General features: G+C 61.6%; 1 protein-coding gene across 9 annotated transcripts in view; it reads left to right on the forward strand.

The window, feature by feature from the left end:
- Positions 1-18,699, forward strand: part of TRPM2 (transient receptor potential cation channel subfamily M member 2) — a 47,793-nt gene that overhangs the window by 25,014 nt on the left and 4,080 nt on the right. For 7 of the 9 annotated variants that reach the window (XM_025462143.3, XM_025462144.3, XM_025462140.3 and 4 more), the window contains 18 exons: positions 481-618; positions 1,628-1,757; positions 1,938-2,083; positions 2,388-2,500; positions 3,303-3,516; positions 3,887-4,005; positions 4,400-4,532; positions 4,952-5,123; positions 9,541-9,724; positions 10,757-10,938; positions 11,192-11,324; positions 12,803-12,890; positions 14,344-14,431; positions 15,022-15,179; positions 15,839-15,915; positions 16,118-16,219; positions 17,444-17,530; positions 18,092-18,197. In XM_025462143.3, the coding sequence (XP_025317928.3) occupies positions 481-618; positions 1,628-1,757; positions 1,938-2,083; positions 2,388-2,500; positions 3,303-3,516; positions 3,887-4,005; positions 4,400-4,532; positions 4,952-5,123; positions 9,541-9,724; positions 10,757-10,938; positions 11,192-11,324; positions 12,803-12,890; positions 14,344-14,431; positions 15,022-15,179; positions 15,839-15,915; positions 16,118-16,219; positions 17,444-17,530; positions 18,092-18,197 (2,370 nt within the window). Of the gene's footprint in view, positions 1-480; positions 619-1,627; positions 1,758-1,937; positions 2,084-2,387; positions 2,501-3,302; positions 3,517-3,870; positions 4,006-4,399; positions 4,533-4,951; positions 5,124-9,540; positions 9,725-10,756; positions 10,939-11,191; positions 11,325-12,802; positions 12,891-14,343; positions 14,432-15,021; positions 15,180-15,838; positions 15,916-16,117; positions 16,220-17,443; positions 17,531-18,091; positions 18,198-18,699 lie in introns of those variants that run through there. The other 2 variants (XM_025462146.3, XM_049104575.1) reach the window with 2 other exon arrangements.

Here is an 18,699-nt window from a genome sequence, read left to right on the forward strand (position 1 = left end):
GCTCACGTGTCATCCTTGTGTGTTTGGGCTTTCTCGGTGGCCTCCTCTGCAGGAGACACCGTGAGGATTCCCTAGAGGAGCTCACAGCCATGAATCTATAGTGGACTCTGTGCTAGAAGTTGGCCTCATAGAAAAAGGCTTTGATGCCATCAGACGAGACTAAGGAAACTCAGGGTGCCTGGGGTGTAGACGAGAGGCTGCAATCGTTGGTGAAGGTGTTAGCGGGGCACCCCACTTTCTGAACGTCTCTATGTGTCTCCAAAGTGATGGTTTTAAAACTCCAGCGTGCATGAAATCGGTCCAGGGTGTTGTTGAAAATGCAGGCCGCAGGGCTCGCCACCCTCCCCCCCCACCCGGGGACAGTGGTTCTGGGAAGGCGTGGAGCTGGGCTCTGGGCGTGCACCCCCACCAGGCCCACCCGGGGATACTGAGGCTATAGTGAGGACCTAGGAGAGGTTCTGAATGTCCACTGCTCACCAGATGCAGGGAGTGAGTCTCCGGTCCCTCTACAAGCGTTCGTCAGGCCATGTGGCCTTCACCATGGACCCGGTTCGTGATCTTCTCATTTGGGCCATCGTCCAGAACCGTCGGGAGCTAGCAGAAATCATCTGGGCGCAGGTAACTGGATCCGTCTCTCAGCACGCATGGCTGCGTGTGGGCCAGCGATGGGGCTCCAGCCAGGGAGGGAATGTGGCCAGGAAGCCCAGTGCCAACGGCAGGTGGAAGAGAGGAGCCCGTGGCCTTGCAGGGGCGCCGTGGGCCTCTGGGACCCCAGGAGGGGCCCCAGGGGCCCAGAGAGCTTGGCTCAGGTAAGAAAATTTTCAGCAGGTGCACGGTGTCCTGCAGCTCTGTCCAGGGCTGAGGCTTGGCACGCCCGCACAGCTGGTGGAGCCCCCGTCCTCGGCCCGCGCGGGTGGGTTCCGGGGGGTTGGCACCCAAGCTGTGGCCGACCTGGTCAGTAGAGACTCTGTAGGAGGTGCCATCCCCGGAGGGCCTGCCTGTCTGTCTACTGACCATTGGGGTCTCGACAGAGACCATCTGTGGCTGACACGGGGACCAGGCCCCAGATGTGCCCTGCCCTGAGCCCCCTACTAGGCTGTCCGGGACCCCGAGCCCTCAGCGCCCTCGCCACTGGGCTATGGGCAGCCTCATGGTCACGACGGAGGGCGTGCCAGGCCCAAGGCCCCCACACGTGGGGCTCCTCTACTTCTGGCAGATTCTCTTCCTAAAGGGAAGTGAAAGAGTAGTTTTCCCCAGCATCTCTGGAACCTGGGACTTGCAGGGCCCCAGGGACGGGGTACCCGAGCCTGAGGGGGGTTTGCGTGGACCTGATCCTGTTTCTGCCCCTTAGCCCCGTGCCTGGGGTCGACCAGATGCCCAGGCAGTGCTGGGCCTCATGCTGGCAGGGCCGTGCAGGTGGCCCGTGTCCAGTCTGTGCTCCGGGGGGGGGGCGGGCAGCAGCCCACTGGCCAGCTCAGGATCCCCTCCTGATTCGGGGCGACCCAAACGGTTTATATGGACCTGGCGGCCCCTGCTGTTGTGAGGCCCCTGTTCTCATCGCCCCGGCGTGTGTCGGGGGCTCCTGGCTGGACTGTCCCTGTCCTCACCGTGGCTCCCCTGTGCCCAGAGCCAGGACTGCATTGTGGCGGCCGTGGCCTGCAGCAAGATCCTGAAGGAGCTGGCCAAGGAGGAGGAAGACACGGACAGCTTGGAGGAGATGCTGGCGCTCGCCGACGAGTGTGAGCACAGAGCCATCGGTGAGCTCGGGTGCGGCGGCCGGGGACGCTGGCACACTCCCCCCGTGCCCCCAGGGCCCTGGTCCCCGGCCTCCGCCCCTGCTCCTGCCCGGCCCGCGCCATGGGGACGAGCCGCGCCCTGACGCTGCCCCGGGTCTGACTGGGACCCTGCTGCTGTGACGGGGACCTTCCTTCCGCCAGGGGTGTTCACCGAGTGCCACCGGAAGGATGAGGAGAGAGCTCAGAAGCTGCTCACCCGGGTGTCAGAGGCCTGGGGGCGGACCACCTGCCTGCAGCTGGCCCTGAAGGCCGAAGACATGAAGTTCGTGTCGCACGGAGGCATCCAGGTGACCCTCTGCGGGCTCGCTTGCTGGAAGCGCGGCGGGGGGCTGCGGTGCGGACGCGGCCTCTGCCCACCTGGGGGCACGCGGGTCCCCGTGCTGCGGGCCCTCGGGGGCCTGGGGACCCTGCCGGTGTTCCTGCCCGGGAGCCCACGGTCCTCCTGCCCCCCGCCCCGGAGCCTGTCCCTCAGCCCTCAGATGGGGCCCGGTTTGTGCTGTGCCTGGGCGGGCCCCTTGCTTGGGGGATGCGGGCTCACCCCAGGGGCGCGGCCCAGGGTACCTCTGGGCTGAAGCTCCCCGTTGCCCACAGGCCTTTCTAACGAAGGTGTGGTGGGGCCAGCTGTGCGTGGACAACGGGCTGTGGCGGGTGATCCTGTGTATGGTGGCCTTCCCGCTGCTCTATACCGGCCTCATCACCTTCAGGTGCCAGCGCTGCCGGGTGCTGCTCAGGGGCAGGGCCTGGGCTGCCGTCCCCAGTGTGCCTTGGGGGGTCACTGTCCTCGTGGGTGTCACTGGCTGCCAGGAGGGTAGAGAAGGTGGGCAGGAGGGGAGGGAGGGTGCCCCCGTGCCGGACACCCACTGTGCTGAGCACCTGCTGTGTCCAAGCACCCACCGTGGGGGGAGCACCTGGCCTGCATCATCACCCACCTTACAGTGAGCACCCGCCCTGCCCCGAGCAACCACCCTGCCCCGAGCACCCTCTCTGCCCTGAGCACCCTCGCTGCCGTGACACCTGCCCTACCCTGAGCACCCCACCCTGCCCCAAGCACCCACCCTGCGCTGACACCTGCCTTGCCCTGAGCACTCACCCTGCCCCGAGCACCCACCCTGCGCTGACACCTGCCTTGCCCTGAGCACCCTCCCTGCCCTGAGCACACTCGCTGTCCTGACACCTGCCCTGCCCCGAGCACCCACCCTGCCCAGACACCTGTCCTGCCCTGAGCACCCTCTCTGCCCTGAGCACCCATTTAGCCAAGCATTCGTTTCAGTCCTAGTGAAACCAGAGCCCGGGCTCTCAGGGTCCCCCCTTCGGTGGAGCCGTCTGGTGGCGCCGTGTGCGTGGCCGCGTGGGCAGGGTCAGCGGGCTGCACGGATGCAGGCTGTGTCTGGGGCTTGTGTCTCTGCCATGTGACACGAGCACAGGGCCCCAGTCCCCGGGGGAGGCAGAGATCCCTCGGGCTCTCAGCCCCCGCCGCTCCATCCCGCCGGCCCCGTCTGCCTGCAGGGAGAGGAGGCTGCAGGCCACGAGGGGGCTGCTGCGGGTCCGCGCCTTCTTCAACGCGCCCGTGGTCATCTTCCACCTCAACATCCTGTCCTACTTCGCCTTCCTGTGCCTCTTCGCCTACGTGCTCATGGTGGACTTCCAGCCCACGCCCTCCTGGTGCGAGTACCTCATCTACTTCTGGCTCTTCTCGCTGGTGTGCGAGGAGCTGCGGCAGGTGCGCCCACCGGCCCCCTCGCCCCTTCCCCGCGTCCCTGACCCACGTGACCGGCCCCTGGGACCTGCAGCTGGCTCGTCCATGGGGCCAGGGCTGCCGCAGAAGCAGGCGAGCCGGGGTCCCGGGGAGCTGGCTGGCGGGACAGAGACGGGGGACGCCCCGACAGCATGCGCCTGCAGGTTGGGCAGGGCTGTGGCGGGGCAGGGGCGGGCTCGGGCACCGGGGAACCCCCCCTGTAGCTCTAGGCCTGGGGATGGACCCGCGCGCCCGGCCTCGTCCCCCCGGCCCCCCCACTCGCTCTGGGGAGGGAGCATGTGGACAGCTGGGGTGGCGACGGCGCGGACGGGCCCCCAGCCCTGTCTCCTCGCAGCTCCTCTACGACCCCGACGACTTCGGCCTGATGAAGGTGGCTCTCCTGTACTTCAGCGACTTCTGGAACAAGCTGGATATCGGTGCCATCCTGCTCTTCGCAGCTGGCCTGAGCTGCAGGTGCGCGGCCCCCGTGCCATGGCCCCCCGAGCCTGACCGTCAGGCCTGGGACTGTTGGGGGGCACAGGGGCAGGTGCGGAGCTCCCTGCCCCCGGCCGGCCCTGCGGCCCCCCGCCCTCCTCTGCGGCCGCGGGCCACCCCACTGTCCATCACGCCCTGCCGTGGCTTCCCGAGGGGCCGGCGTGGCCTGCCTACCCTGCCCAAGGCTGGGCTTTTGGACTTTTCTGAAGACCTCATGGAAGCGCTGGCCCCTGACCCCCCACCCCATGCTCAGTGCTTGGGGTCCAGAGGCCTCCGGAGCCACAGGCGCACTCGGGGGCGGGGGGCGGGTGGGCAGCTGGGACAGGCTCCGGGCGCGGCGAGCTGAGGGCCCCTTGATCCCGCCCCGGGCCAGGCTCATACCAGGGCTGCTGTACCCCGGGCGCGTCATCCTGTCTCTGGACTTCATCATGTTCTGCCTCCGGCTGATGCACATCTTTACCGTCAGTAAGACGCTGGGGCCCAAGATAATCATCGTGAAGCGGATGGTAAGGGGACGAGGGGTCCTCATGCTGGTTGCAGGTGAGGTGCTCCAGGCCTCGAGCACACCTCTGGGTTCCCGTGTCCTGCTTCCCTGGGGCCCCCACCCCCCGCTCGCCGGTCCCAGGTCTTTGCCTGTAGGTCACCTCTTCCAGGCGGCCTCCCCTGACCCCCACAGCTCCTCCCTCGTCCCTGCTGCGGCTCCTGTCGCTCCCCTGCCCTGTGGGCCACAGTCACATCCAGCCCCTCCTATGCATACCCCGTTAGGATACGGGGCAGGCCCGGGACTGTGGGCCCAGCGTCCCTGCCCTGGGTGTCGGCAGCGGCAGCTCCCTGCATGGTGGAGCGCACAGCCCGGGGGTGTTGGGGGGGCAGGGGGAGCATGTGGGTGCGGGTGGCTGCAGCTGGTGCCCCCCTGTCTGTGCAGATGAAGGACGTCTTCTTTTTCCTCTTCCTGCTGGCTGTGTGGGTGGTGTCCTTCGGGGTGGCCAAGCAGGCCATCCTCATCCACAACGAGAGCAGAGTGGACTGGATCTTCCGGGGGGTCATCTACCAGTCGTACCTCACTATCTTCGGGCAGATGCCGGCTTACATTGACGGTAGGACGGGGGGGTCCTGACAGCCCCAGCAGGGGTGCCTGCGAAGCTCACAGAAGGATGGGGGACAGGGGGTGGGGGTGGCAGCCCCCCAGGTGCCGTGCGGCAGAGACAGGTGTGTGCGATGCTTGGTTCAGGGGGGTTGGCATCAGCGGGGTGCGGGGGGGCCTGAGCTGAGATCCAAGGCAGGCCAAGGGTGTGGCCTGGGGCTCTGGGGCACCAGCTGACCCCCCCTACATGCCACCCTGTCCCCCCAGCCTCCTCTGGATGGGGACAATCCTTTTTGTATACTGAGTTTTTTCTTTTCAACAGCTTCATTGGGGTATAATTCACGTACCATGAAGCTCCCCTGCGTAACATGTGTGCTTTAGCAGTTTGTAGACCACTTGCGGGATTTAATTTTAGAACATTTGCATCACCCGCTAAAGGCCCCATTAGCAGTCACTCCCCATCCCCCCGACCCCAACCGTCAGCGACTTTCCGTTTGTACAGCGTCCACTTTCCATTCGTATGATTTGCCTTTGCTGGACGTTTCGTATAAATGGGACAACGTGATATGCAGTCTTTGCGTCTTGCTTTTTCTTCATGTAATGTCCCCGAGGCTCATCCATATTGTAGCCTGCATCCATTTTTATTCCCTTTTATCGCTAAATAATATTCCCTCATGTGGCTAGAACGCATTTTGTATCTGCGTTTGTAGGTCGGTGAACATGAGTTGCTTCTACCTTTTGGCTGTTATGAATGACATCGCCACGAACAGTTATTTATAAGTTTTTAAATATGTTTTTGTGTGGGCGTATGTTTTCTTCTGTCTCGGATATGTACCTGGGGATGGAATATGTACCTGCTGGGGTGTATACCAAGTCTGTGTTTAACTTTTTGAGAAATGGACAAACTATTTTCTTTTTTTTTGTTTTGGGTTTTTTTTTTTTTTTTTAAGACCTCAACCTGTTTAAGACTACATTTTTTTTTGGTATTTTTTTTATTGGAGTTTGATTTGCCAGTATATAGTATGACACCCAGTGCTCATCCCATCAAGTGCCCCCCCCAGTGCCCGTCACCCAGTTACCCCATTCCCCTGCCCGCCTCCCCTTCCACTACCCCTTGTTCATTTCCCAGAGTTCGGAGTCTCACGAACTATTTTCTATGACAGCTGCCCTGCATTTTACGTCCCTGCCAGCAACGTATGTAAGGGCCCCACTTGCCACGTTCTCTCTGGCTTGTCGTTGTCTTTGCTTCTAGCCATCCCAGCAGGTGTGAAGTGCATCTCTTTGTGGCTTTGATTCACATTTCCCTGATGGCGAGTGATGTGGAGCCTCTCTTCATGTGCTCCCTGAGTCATTTGTACGTCTTCTCTTTAGAAGCATCTACTCCTCTCATTGGAGTAGACCCCATTTCTCAAGGGAGTTATTTTTCTTTCTTATTGACTTGCAAGAATTCTTTACATATGGACACCAGTCCCTCTCCTATATGTGATTTACCAATATATTCTGCGGCTCATCTTGTCACTTTCTTGATCGTGTCCTTTGAAGCACGTAAGTTTTTAATTTTGATTAAGTCCACCTTATCAATCCCTTTTATCATTTGCGCTTTTGGCGTTGTGTCTCAGAACCCACCACCTGACTCAAGGCCGTGAAGACTTATGTCTGTGTTGTTATTTTAAAAGTAACAGCTTTCGTTCTTACTTTCGCACTTCCGGCTACGTAAACTAATTTTTTATACAGCGGGAGGCAAGGGCCATTCTTTGGCACACAAATTTCCAGTTGTTGGAGCACCATGTGTTAAAAAGACGATTCCTCCCCATTGAATTGTCTTGACCCCCTTGTGAAAAGTCGACTGACCATTATTAATGAAAGGGCTTATCTATGGAGCCTCCATTCTGTTCTGCTGATCTGTGTTCTTGTGCCAGCACCACACGGCCCTGGTGAGTGTAACTTCATAGTAAGTTTCACAGTCAGGACGTGTTGTGAGTCCTTCAACTCGGTTCTTCTCCAAGATTGCTTTGGCTTCTGGATCCCTTGGGTCCACATCAGTTTTTGAATCAGCTTCTCACTTTCTCCAAAAGCCATCTGGGATGTTGGCTGGGAGCATGGGATGCCGTTCCGCTTATTTAGATCTTTAATTTCTTTCAGCAATATTTTGTAATTTTCAGTGTATACGTTATGCTGTTTTTGAGTTCATTCTCAAGATTTTTACTATTTTTCACGTTATTGTAAATAGAATTATCTTATTCAATTCATTTTTGGGTTGTTTATTGCTAGTGTATAAACATGCACTACATTTGCCTGTCGATCTTCTATCCTGAAAGCTTGCTGAGCTTCTTTATAGCTCTCATAGGTTTTCAGTGGATTCCTCGGGATTTACTATTAACAAGATCACGTCCTCTGCAAATAGAGATGCTTTTCCTTGTCCCTTTCCCATCCGATGCCTTTTATTTCTTTTTCTTGCTTCATTATCTTGGCTAGAACTGCTGGCGCAGGGACGCCTGGGTGGCTCAGTGGTTGAGTGTCTGCCTTTGGCTCAGGGCGTGATCCTGGGGTCCTGGGATCGAGTTCCGCATCGGGCTCCCTGCAGGGAGAATAAATAAGTAAAATCTTAAAAAAAAAAAAAAAAAGAAGAAGAATAAGAACTACTGCTGGTGGAACATTGAATGGAAGTGTTCAAACATCTGTATGTTGCCCCTGATCTGAGAGGGGGAGCTTTTCAGTCTTTTACTATTAAGCACGATGTTCACTGCGGGTTTTTGGTAAATGTCCCTCACCAGGGTGAAGAAGCACCTCTGTCCCTAGTGTCTTGAGTGCTTTTATAATGAAAATGTACACGATTTTGTCAAATGCGTTTCCTGCCTCTGTTGAAACACTCACAAGATTTTTGTTCCTTATGCTATTAATACGGTGTGTTCTGTTCACTGACGTCCAGGTGTAAAACCAGCTGTGCATTCCTGGGATACACCCCACCAGGTCGTGGCGTGTAATTCTTTCTATGTGTGGCTGGATTCGATTTGCCGGCATTTTGGGGAGGGTTTTTGCATCTATGTTCATAAAGGGCATTGACCTGTAGTTTTGTTCTTGTCTGGTTTTGGTCTCAGGGTGATTCCGGCCACATAGAACATGTGCAAGATTCCCTTTTCCTTCATATTTTGGAAAAGTTTGGGAAGGATTGGTTTTAATTCTTCAGACGTTCAGTAGAATTCACGAGCGAAGCCATCTGGGCCTGAACTCTTCTTTGCCCGAAGTTCTAAGTTCTAGCTTTGATCTCTTTGCCTGTTAGAGGTCTGTTTGTATTTCTTCTTCACTCACTTTCAGTGTTTTGTGTCTTTCTGGGAGTTTGCCCATTGTGCTAAGCCATCTGCTTCATTCGCACCCCGTTCTGTAGTATTTCCTTACGGTTCCTTTTATTTTTGTAGGGTTGGTGGTAATGTTCTCTCTCTCGTTTATCACTTGAGCAACTTGAAACTTTCTCCCCCTTGATCAGTCCAGGCGAAGGGTTGTAATCTTCTTAATCTTTTCCAAAAACCAGATTTTGGTTTTATTGATTTTCTTTGTTTCTTTTGTGTGTGTGTGTTTTTTAATCATCTCTCTTTAATTTATTTGCATTCTGATCTTTCTCCTTTCCTTCCTTCTGCTTCCTTTTGGTTCAGTTTGCTTTCCTTTCTTTGACCGAAGTGGAAGGTTGTGTTACTGACTTGAGCTCTTTCTTCTCCTTCCCAGTGTAGGCTTGCGGGGGGCGGGTGGTTGGCAAAACGGGCACAGGGCGGTGGGAGCACTCACCCTTGGAAACAATATCAAATCCGAGGTGAGTTGGACAATGTTGTCCATAAGCCCACTTCCCAGCGTTAACGGCCGTTAACACCTGCCTCTCGGTGTGTCTCCTTGGGAGCTATTTGATGTACAAGCTGGACATATATTTATGTTTTATTATCCTCTGTGCCCTTCCCTTTTCGACGCATGTGGGACCACACTTTAGTCTGTACGCCCTGTTGTGTGGTCAGCACGTTGCCTGTGCTGCAGGGTTCCCTCCCCCTGCCTCCCTTCTCACTGTGGTAGTTGTTAACTTTCTCCATTCCACTTCTCTCCCACAGCACTGGGCTCCCCGTGGTTGGGGCCTGAATCACCCGTCCTGTGCTGGCTCCTGCCCGGGGCCCAGGAAATGCCCTGGAGGGGTCGGCTGGGTGCTGGGACTGGTGCATGCTCCAGGCTGGAGTGCAGGTCTGGCCCCTGGGCCTTCCCGCTTCCCTTGGCCAACACACCTCCTGCCCATGGAGGATGCTCAGGTGTAGACAGCCGCCTTCTCTGGGTCTGAGCTGATAGCTGGGGTCACCCCGTGTGGGGGCGTCCAGGCCCTGGGGATGCTCATTGTCCAAAGGGCTCTTGCGACTGTGTGTGGCTTTCTTTGTTCCCTGTGCACCCCCTGCCCCCAGGTGTGAACTTCAGCCTGGACCAGTGCAGCCCCAACGGCACAGATCCCTACAAGCCCAAGTGCCCCGAGAGTGATGCCATCCGGCACGAGCCTGCCTTCCCCGAGTGGCTGACGGTCATCCTGCTCTGCCTCTACTTGCTCTTCACCAACATCCTGCTGCTGAACCTCCTCATTGCCATGTTCAAGTGAGTGCTGCCCGGATGGGGGCCCAGTCTGCGTGGCCTGAGCGAGTCAGGGGTTCTGAAGCACCTTGCTCAACCCAGTGCATGGCCTCCGTCCCCGGTCCCTGCTGCGCCTGTCCCGGGCATGGATGTGCAGAGGCCATCCATGGGCTGGCGGTTCACAGGGAACTGAGCCTCCAGGGGGGCCCGAGGCATAGCCTCGCATAGGGGTGCAGCCTGGACTTCCGCCCGGGGCTCTCAGGAAATACCCGAGGTTCGCTCAGCTTCTGTCCTGTTGGAGAAAATATTACATTATACAGATTGTTCATGGAAATAAAAAAGATCCAGGGGGTGAAAGCTTTCTATGCAGACCTTTCATTTTGCAAATAAAGGACCTGGACTTTGTGAGGCAAAGGGACTTGGCTGGGGTCATCTCGAGATGCAGAGGAGCGCGTGCCAACTGCTAGCTTCTTTAAAACGCTGCTCTTCCCATAAGGGAGGACCTATATCCGTCCTCCGTGTATAAAGCCCAAGCAGGAGCAGAGTAGAGGTCAGCGGTGGGACCACGACCCCGGCCAGGACCCTTGTGTCCCTGGTCTGGGCAGCCGTGTTTCTCTCCTGCCCCCCGGGGGTCTCTCTCCGTCTGGCACTGGGCAGGCAGCCGAGGCCCATCTGCTGGAGGACAGGTGTGCGCTGATGAACCTCGTCGGCCCCATGAAGACACTGTCCCTTCTACGTGTCAAATTCAGATAAACTCTACTTAGACTTAGATACCAGGACGCGGTCCCCTCCCGCCAATCCCCCGCCTTGTTTCATCCGCTAACAAGACGCATAGACTAAGATCTAGGTGTCCTTTCTTCTCCCCTCGGCTCCCAGGGAGCTCAGAACTCCGCTCAGCTGTCTTCCTCGGCCGCAGGGTGGCGCCATCCTGGGTGGCGTGCATTTGCGCTCTGTGGGGGCCCAGACCCCCCAGGCGGTGCCGTGGGCGGTTCCCCATCGCTCCCCGTGCCTCCTCCTGCCGGCCTTGTGTGACCCGCGCCCCTTGCCTCCCGCCAGCTACACGTTCCAGCAGGTCCAGGAGCACACGGACCAGATCTGGAAGTTCCAGCGCCACGACCTGATAGAGGAGTACCACGGCAGGCCCCCCGCGCCGCCCCCCTTCATCCTGCTCAGCCACCTGCACCTGTTCATCAAGAGGGTCGTGCTGAAGATACCCGCCAAGAGGCACAAGCAGCTCAGTAAGCCCGCCCTCCACGCCCCCAGCGTGCTCTCGGCTGTCTCGGGGTACGGTCGGGGTGAGCATGGCTGCTCCTTCTAGAATCCTCGAAGCTCAGAGGGCTGAGCTGACGCAGACCACCCAGGTCTCTGAGGGACCCGCAGCCCCTTAGGTGGGCCTGGGGTGGGTTCTCTCTGCAGTTCCTCCCGCCAGGGCCCCTCCCAGTCTCCCTCATCCAGTGTTCGGGTCCCTCCATCTGCCCCCTGCCCCCCCAGAGACCAAGCTGGAGAAGAACGAGGAGGCCGCCCTCCTGTCCTGGGAGATCTACCTCAAAGAGAACTACCTGCAGAACCAGCAGTACCAGCAGAAGCAGAGGCCGGAGCAGCAGATTCAAGACATCCGCGATAAGTAGGCGAGGCCGGGGTGGCCCATGGGGCAGCCCACGGGGCGGGAGACCCTACAGTTCCAAGTGGTCCTGGGGACATGCCCAGCTGGGGGAGGCCCAGGCACTGGCCCCTGCGTGGGAACCTGCATCCTCCTGCTGACCCATGGCCTTCCCTCTGGGTCCTTGGGGAGGCTGGCCCCCTCGGGTGGGGAGGAGGGTGACGGTCACCTGCACTGCAGACAGGACTGAGTCCTGACTTCCTCAGGGGCCGGGGGTGGGAAGCAGAGGGAGGGGTGGGGGTCTGTGGGAGGCCCACCTGGCCAGGGAGGGCGAGCTCAGTGAGCTCCCAGGCTCACGGCCTTGCTGCAGCTCCTGTGGGGCCTGGTGGCCCGGCCTGGAGCTCCGGCTCGCCTCAGGGCCCCCCTCCCACTTCTTTCTGGTGGGAGGTCCGTGCTGCTTTGTCTGTCCACCCCACCCGGATGCCCCGATGGGCGGGAGGACGTGGCCCTGCTGTCAGTGCGTGTCTTGCGGTGGGCCAGGAGGAGGAAGGGGCGATGGGCCATGTGGCTATACCAGCTCCTGCTCCTGGTGCAGTCCCCTGGGCCGTGCATGGAGAGGGGGGTGCCCTGGGGCCTTGGGGGAGCACCCAGAGGGTGGGCCCCCTGCAGCCAGGCCAAGTGCACCTCAGAGCCGTGCGCCTGCCTTGCTGTGCCTCTCGGCTCATCCGTGATGTGGAGCCAGTGATGGCACTGCTTCCAGAACACACGGGAGGGTGCGCACACGCACGTCCTGGCTGGAGACACAGGGGATGATGCCCTGCACTGGCCACCTTCCCTCCCTGGGTCAGGTGACCATGGTGCACCACGGTGCACCACGGCCCCACAGCCCCGTGGCCGAGCTGAGCCCACCCCCCTCCACCCACAACGTGGGGCAGGGTTTGATACAGAAGAGCATCCCGTGCGGGTGGTACTGGGCACCCTGGGCACAGCCAGGCAGGAGAGCCCGGACGCGGTCTGGCCGTGGGATTACTCCCGTCAGCGTGGCAGGCCGAAGCTGGGTGAAACTCCCGTGTTGTAGCAAAATGAGACCAAAGCAGACGTTCCCCAACCAGCCGCGCGGCCCTCGCCGCACCCAGGGCGGCCCAGAAGCAGCGCTGAGCTCGGTGCTTCGCCTCTGGCAGCCGTGGGCAAACCTGGGTGAGGCGGGTCTCGTACCTGCACCTCCCGGCCAGGGAGGCCCCTGCAGGCTGTCAGGTGGCCGTGTGAGCCGGGGTCACCCACTCGCCACGGGATCGTCCACGGGGGGGTAGGCCGTGGTTGGTCTGTGCAGCAACGTGTGTTGTAAATAGCTTCAGAGGAAAGGGAAGAGGCCTGGAGCTAACGGCTAAGCCCAGGAGGCTGCTGGGTCTGGTGGGACTTGCACCCGCAGGCTAGCGCCGCAGTCCCTCGGCATCCGGGCCCCTGGGTCGGGCCCGGCTGGGCTCAGCTGCGTGCTCTTGCAGGGTCAGCACCGTGGTGGACCTGCTGGAGAGGGAGAGCCTGAAGCAGTCAGGCCTCGTGGAGCAGAGACTGGCCTCCCTGGAGGAGCAAGTAGGTTCGGGGCCCGGGCCTCCGCTTCTGGGTCACGGGCTGGACAGGCCTGGGGTCAGGGGCCGAGATGATGAGCGCGCTGGGGAGCCGACCAAGAGAAGGGCTCGGGGAATCTTGGGGGCGATTGTTCCCAAGCAGGAGAGGCGCCTTCTTCGTCCTCCAGAACATTCTGCGAAACACCTCCCCGCTGAGCTCCGCCGCTGGCGCCGGGCGGTGTCTGCACCACGGGCTGGTCAGAGGAGCCTCTGCCCCTCTCATCCCCCGTCAGCGCACACTCATGCTCCCCCCACCGGGTGGGCCACACTCCCTGGGCTCCAAGCCCTGGGCCTGAGACAGGCAGCCCCGAGCAGCCTCACCTCTAAGAGTCATCGCCTCGCAGGCCAGCGGGGCTCAGGCGCCTGAACGTTCACTCACCCCTCCTCCGTCCATCTGTTCATCCACCTGTTCATTCCTCCGTTTTCCCACCTATCATTCCGTCTGTCCATCATCCGTCTACCATCCATCATTTTCCTTCTATCCATCCCTCCCTCCCTCCCTCCCTCCCTCCTCCTTCCATCCATCCGCCCACCCACCCATCCATCCGTCCACCATGTCGTGTTTCCTGTGCTCCTCCTCCGTGCCGCATCCCAGGCTGGCCTGAGGAACGTCAAGGTGAACAGGCATTGTCTCCCCCTCAGAGGTTTCCAGCCTGGTGGGCACAGACATAAATGTCATTGTCACAGTGTGTTTTCATAGGTGTAAGCGTAGGGACTGGCAGTCAGGGAGGCTCCAGCCTCCGGGATAAGGAGGTGTGGACTGGGTGGAGGCTGGGCCCCTCCTTCTATGCCCTCCTGCTGGGGGCACAGAGGACCGGTGCTTTCCTGTGAGAGGCCCTGCTGCCCACGGCAGCCTCCCAGCAGGCAGGCCCTGAGCCCCACATGCTGTCACTGAGTCCCGCCTCTTCTCAGCTCCGGGGACTGCTGCACACGGGGGTCCGCCCAAGCTGCCCTCTCTCCGTGGGTCCTTGCCTTGCTGACACCCTCTACAACGGGTGCAGTGCGGCCGAGCAGTGTTCCCCCGGCCCCCATTCATCACATGGCTCCTACTATCACCTGTCGTTGAGTATGTTTGGCTTCTAGAAGTTTCTTTTCTCTGGGAGGAGCAGGAGCCGTGGGAAGCTCCAGTGGGTAGTCCTGAACCACCTTCTTCCTGTGGCTCAGATTTCCCCTCCTGGAGCTTCGTTCAGGGGCCTCTGGTGTGTCCGGGTCCAGCAGTCATTGTGTCTCACTGGAGGGCACTGCCGGCGACCAGCGGCCCTGGTCCCGAGGGGAGCAGGGTGGGCTTGGATGCTGACGGGGTCACTGCAGCAGGATGGGCCTCCTGGCCGCGCCCTCACTCGCAGTCTCAGTGGAGGTGTGGGGATGCAGTTCGGGGGCAGGTGTTGACCCCATCCTGTTTGGGACGTGCCTTCCAGATGGCCCAGACGTCCAGAGCATTGCACTGGATCGTGAAGGCCCTGAGAGACAGTGGCTTTGGCTCCGAGGAGGGCTTCCCCACCCTGGGTGAGTCTCCCTCTACTGGCCCGTGGTCTCCTGAGTCTGGGGGCGTGTGGGGAGGCGGAGGGGCTCCCACTGCGCCTGGGGGTGGGCCTTGGGAGCCGCCCAGCCTGGGGGTCCCAGGGGAGCGCAGCCCGCCCCGTGGAAGCAGGGGACGTGACCAGGCAGAGACTGAGCAGAGGCCTGGCCCACACCCCGTCCTCCCTCCCCCCCCCCCCGCCGCCCCCATGCATCGTGCTGCCCAGGAGGTGCCCCGGGGGCAGAAAGCAAAGTGCACGCTCCTCAGTGTGCAGCCAGCCAGGAAAGGGGCCCGATTAACTGCTGACCCCAGTGGAACTCGTGGGCCCTCCTTTGCTCCACGGGCTCCGGGGAAGCCACACAAGGAGCCAGGCGCTGGCAGGCGGCACTGCCCGACCCCAGACCTCTGTCCTCCTGGCGCGGGGCCCCCGTGAGGGCTGGCGGTGTTCGGTCTGGGCTCAGGGAGGTGGAGGCGGCCCAGTCGTGGGGACGGGGCCATAGAGGACGCCCCCGCCTCGTGGGCCAGGTGTCTGAGCCGGGCCCCGGCTTTGCCCACGGCTCCCCGTGGCTCTTCCCAGCACCCCAGAAGGCCTCCCTGGGGCGGGACCGTGAGCCGGACGGCGGACACAAGGCGGAGGACGCGGGCGACACCCACCACGTGAACGCCCGGCACCTCCTCTACCCCAACTCCCACGTCACGCGGTTCCCGGTGCCCAACGAGAAGGTGCCCTGGGAGGTAAGTGCCGGTCTCAGCCAGAGGCGCCCGGTGTCCTCACCGCCGGGCACCAGGTGGCCTCACCTGCCTCAGCCTCACAGGGACGTGCTGGACAGAGGAGGAAACTGAGTCACACAGGTCCACACAGCTAAAGGTGGTGGAGCTGGGATTGGAGCCAGGGCGCTGGGGGGGCTCTGACCCACACAGGGAGCAGACTGCTCCCCGCCTGCACCCGCCTCACCTGTCCTACAGCCCACATCCCCAGGGAGCACTTGCTGCCCCTTTTTGGGTGCCAGGTGACAGCCTCTGCATGCCCTCCCTGCCCGACGGGCTTTCACTCTGGCCTTTCCAGAATGTTCCGGGCTGTGGCTTCCATTCTTTCTCCCAAGTGTCTGAGAGCTGGGGGGCCTCCTCACTTCTGGAGTCCAGCCTAGACCCCCCATCCTGGGGCCTCCCCTAGACCAGCAGAGCCATTGCGGCCCCCCAGGTGGGCCCCCGGGTCAGGTGCACCCCTCAGGCCTGCCCGAGCATGGAGCTACCGTGTGCACTTTGGGGACGCTCCCGGGGTCCTTGCCGACAAGCACCTTGAGGAGGAGCTGCCCCTGTCACCTGGGGTGCCTGGGCCCCAGCCGCGCGGTCCGGGGTAACAGCCTGGAGTGAGAACCGCCGTGTTTGTGCAGACGGACTTTCTCATCTACGACCCGCCCTTTTACACGGACGACAGGAAGGACAAGGGCTTGGTGGACCCCGTGGGAAAGTGAGTGTGGGCACCCCCGGGCCCGGGTGGGAGGGCGGGCGAGGACCAGCTGGGCGCTCCGGGGTGGCCGCCAGAAGCTGCTCAGGGTGAGGCTCCTGCGGGGACAGGGTGCCCCGCTCCCCCCCGGGGCTGGGGGTGCCCGACGCCCGATCCGGGGCAGCACCCCCTCCCATCGGGGACGTGGCTTCTCCCTTGCTCCCAGTGCCCTGGAACCCCTGGCCGGGATCACCTACAACGCCGTGGATGGGCCTATAGACCGGCGGAGCTTCCACGGGGTCTACGCGGTCCAGGACGGGCTCCCTCTGTGAGTGCAGCCGCCGCCCTCGCGCATCACCCCGACCCTTGTGCGGTGCCTTCGGGGCTTGCTCCTGGGGTCAGCGGTCCTGTCTTGGCAAGCTAGCCGTTTTTCTGACAAAAACGAACAAAACACAGAAGAAAAGAGACCTTGACATAACGGGTTTCCTTAGCACCATCCCTGCACCTCCCGGGACTTACCGCTGGCCTCGGGCTCTTCGCCTCCACCCGAGTGACCTCGGTGACTTCCGTTCTTCCCTGTGCAATGGGGATGAGCTCCCGCCCTCTCCGTAGATTAACGAGAAAGCAGGCTTCACCTGAGAGGGTTCTGGCCTCAGGGGATAAGCTGAGGGGCTGGTGGGCCCGGGTCAGGGGCTGGTGGTGTTTCCCAGCGTCTGTTCCCTGCGGGGACGGGCTCTGTGCCCCATTGTACATCGAGTACATGCAACGTAAAGCTGTCGAGTGACCGGTGGCATCCCGCCTGCGGTGTGTCAGCCTGGGGTTCTGCAGGTAGAGGAGCCTCCTCTGCCCGGGGTGGCTGGGGCGGTGGCAGCACCAGGGCTGGGAGGATGAGGAAGGTGCCATCAGAAGTAGGGGAGGGATGACAGGTCTCTTGGATGCCCTGAGCCCCGGGGGGCGGACGAGGCCTGAGAGAGGGGGCAGGCGGCAGGCATTTACGTCCTGGAGCAGGAGTGGGTGACTGTCGGGAGGTGGTGGGAAACGGGAGGGCGTGAGAACAGGAAGCTGGCCCCAGCTGTGGGGACGGGAGGCCACGTGGGGTGGGGCAGGTGCAGGTGGTGGCATGGGAGGAGTCAGGCTGGATGCAGATGTGTGTCGTGTGGTGCGACGATCGAGCTGCACGCTCTCTGGGGGGCGGGATGCCCACGCTACCACGTAAGCGTCTGCGGTGGGGCTGGATTTCTTCTCCCAAGGAGACCTCTTTCCCTCCCCACCAAGTCCACGGTGACCTGAAGCTCCTGCTTGTCCCTTGGAGTCCCAAGGTGGTGGCCCCGGGTGGGGAGGTGGGTTTGGCCAGGCCAGGGGAGGGGCTGGCAGGTCCGGGTCTCATCCCTGCCTCCCCACGCCGGCTCTGAGGTGGGTGCCCGGGCTCTGGAAATCCTGGGCCGGGGAAGGTCCGGGGGGAGCCAGCACGCTCCCCAGTGAGTGCCCTGCCCACTGCCCCCACCCAGTCCTCTTGGAGCCAGGCGGCCTAAGTGACCCCCGTCTGTCCCAGGAACCCCATGGGCCGCACGGGACTGCGTGGGCGTGGAAGCCTCAGTTGCTTTGGACCCAACCACACGCTGCAGCCTGTGATCACCCGGTGAGTAGCCTCGGATGAGGCCCCTCAGTCGCCGGTGGGGCCTTCCCCGTGCGCCGGCAGCTGAGAGGACAGATCGTATGTGGGGCCTGGGTGCACGTGGGCCCCCCAGAGCCTGCTCCGGCCTCCCGGACCCCCCTCCCTTGGGTGCCTCTGGGAGGAGGGGCAAAGCCACAGACCAAGGCCCAGGACAGACACGTGAAAGTGTGCATAACCCCCCCCCCCCCCCCCCCCCCCCCCCCCCCGGCATTTCCAAAGAGCAGCAGGGGAGCTGCTGGGGCCAGGCATGGCTTCTCTCTGAGGCTTTTGATAAAACAAACAAAAAAACAACTTTCCTGAAAGGCCGCCCCCTTCTAGTCCCACCGGCAGGCAGCACCCACCGACGAGGGGAAGACACCCCTGACAGTCATAGGCTGGTTCTCCCCCTGGAGCAGGTTCTGGGGAAAGGAGACAGGGCTGGGCGCCGGGGAGGCCGGGGAGGCCGGGGGCTCCCCCCCATCCTCCCCTCGGTGCAGGGAGAGCTGTGCTGAGGTCAGGGGATCCCCCGGGCCGCCCCTTCTTCAGGTGGAGGCGGAACCAGGACGGAGCCATCTGCAGGAAGAGCATAAAGAAAATGCTGGAGGTGCTGGTGGTGAAGCACCCCGTCTCAGAGTCCTGGGCCTTGCCAGGGGTAAGCCGCTGCCGTGCGTCCGTGCCGCGGGGCGCTCCACCCGCTGAGCCCCTGCAGGCGCCCCCCCCCCCCCCCCCCCCCGGCAGCTGTGGACCCTGCCCCTGGTTCTGAGGGACACACTGGGGCTTGGCTTCGTACAAGGAACTCCCCTTCCCGGCTCCTTATCTTGTGCTCGTGAAAACGGGTTCAGAGACTCTGGTGTGTGGGCGCCGACGGAGCACTAGGCTCGGGGCTGGGGCTGCGTCGGAGGCTCGCGGTCCTGGGGGCCGACGTGGGTCCCCGTGCAGGTGTCTCAGGCGGGCACCTGCTGCGGGTGTGTGGCCCAGAGCTGAGCCCTAAGAACAGGATGGCGTGTGGGGCTGGGGGGCGGGAGGAACGGTCCCTCTGCTCAGGAGCAGCAGCTGGAGGTAGGGCTGAAGGCCCGAGTGCACCCCAAGGCCTTGTGGGGAAGAACACGACAGGGGTGCAGAAGGCCCTGGGCTGGACTGCTCCCGTTTGACGC

Source organism: Canis lupus, chromosome 31, assembly GCF_003254725.2.
Source record: "Canis lupus dingo isolate Sandy chromosome 31, ASM325472v2, whole genome shotgun sequence".
NCBI lineage: Eukaryota > Metazoa > Chordata > Mammalia > Carnivora > Canidae > Canis > Canis lupus.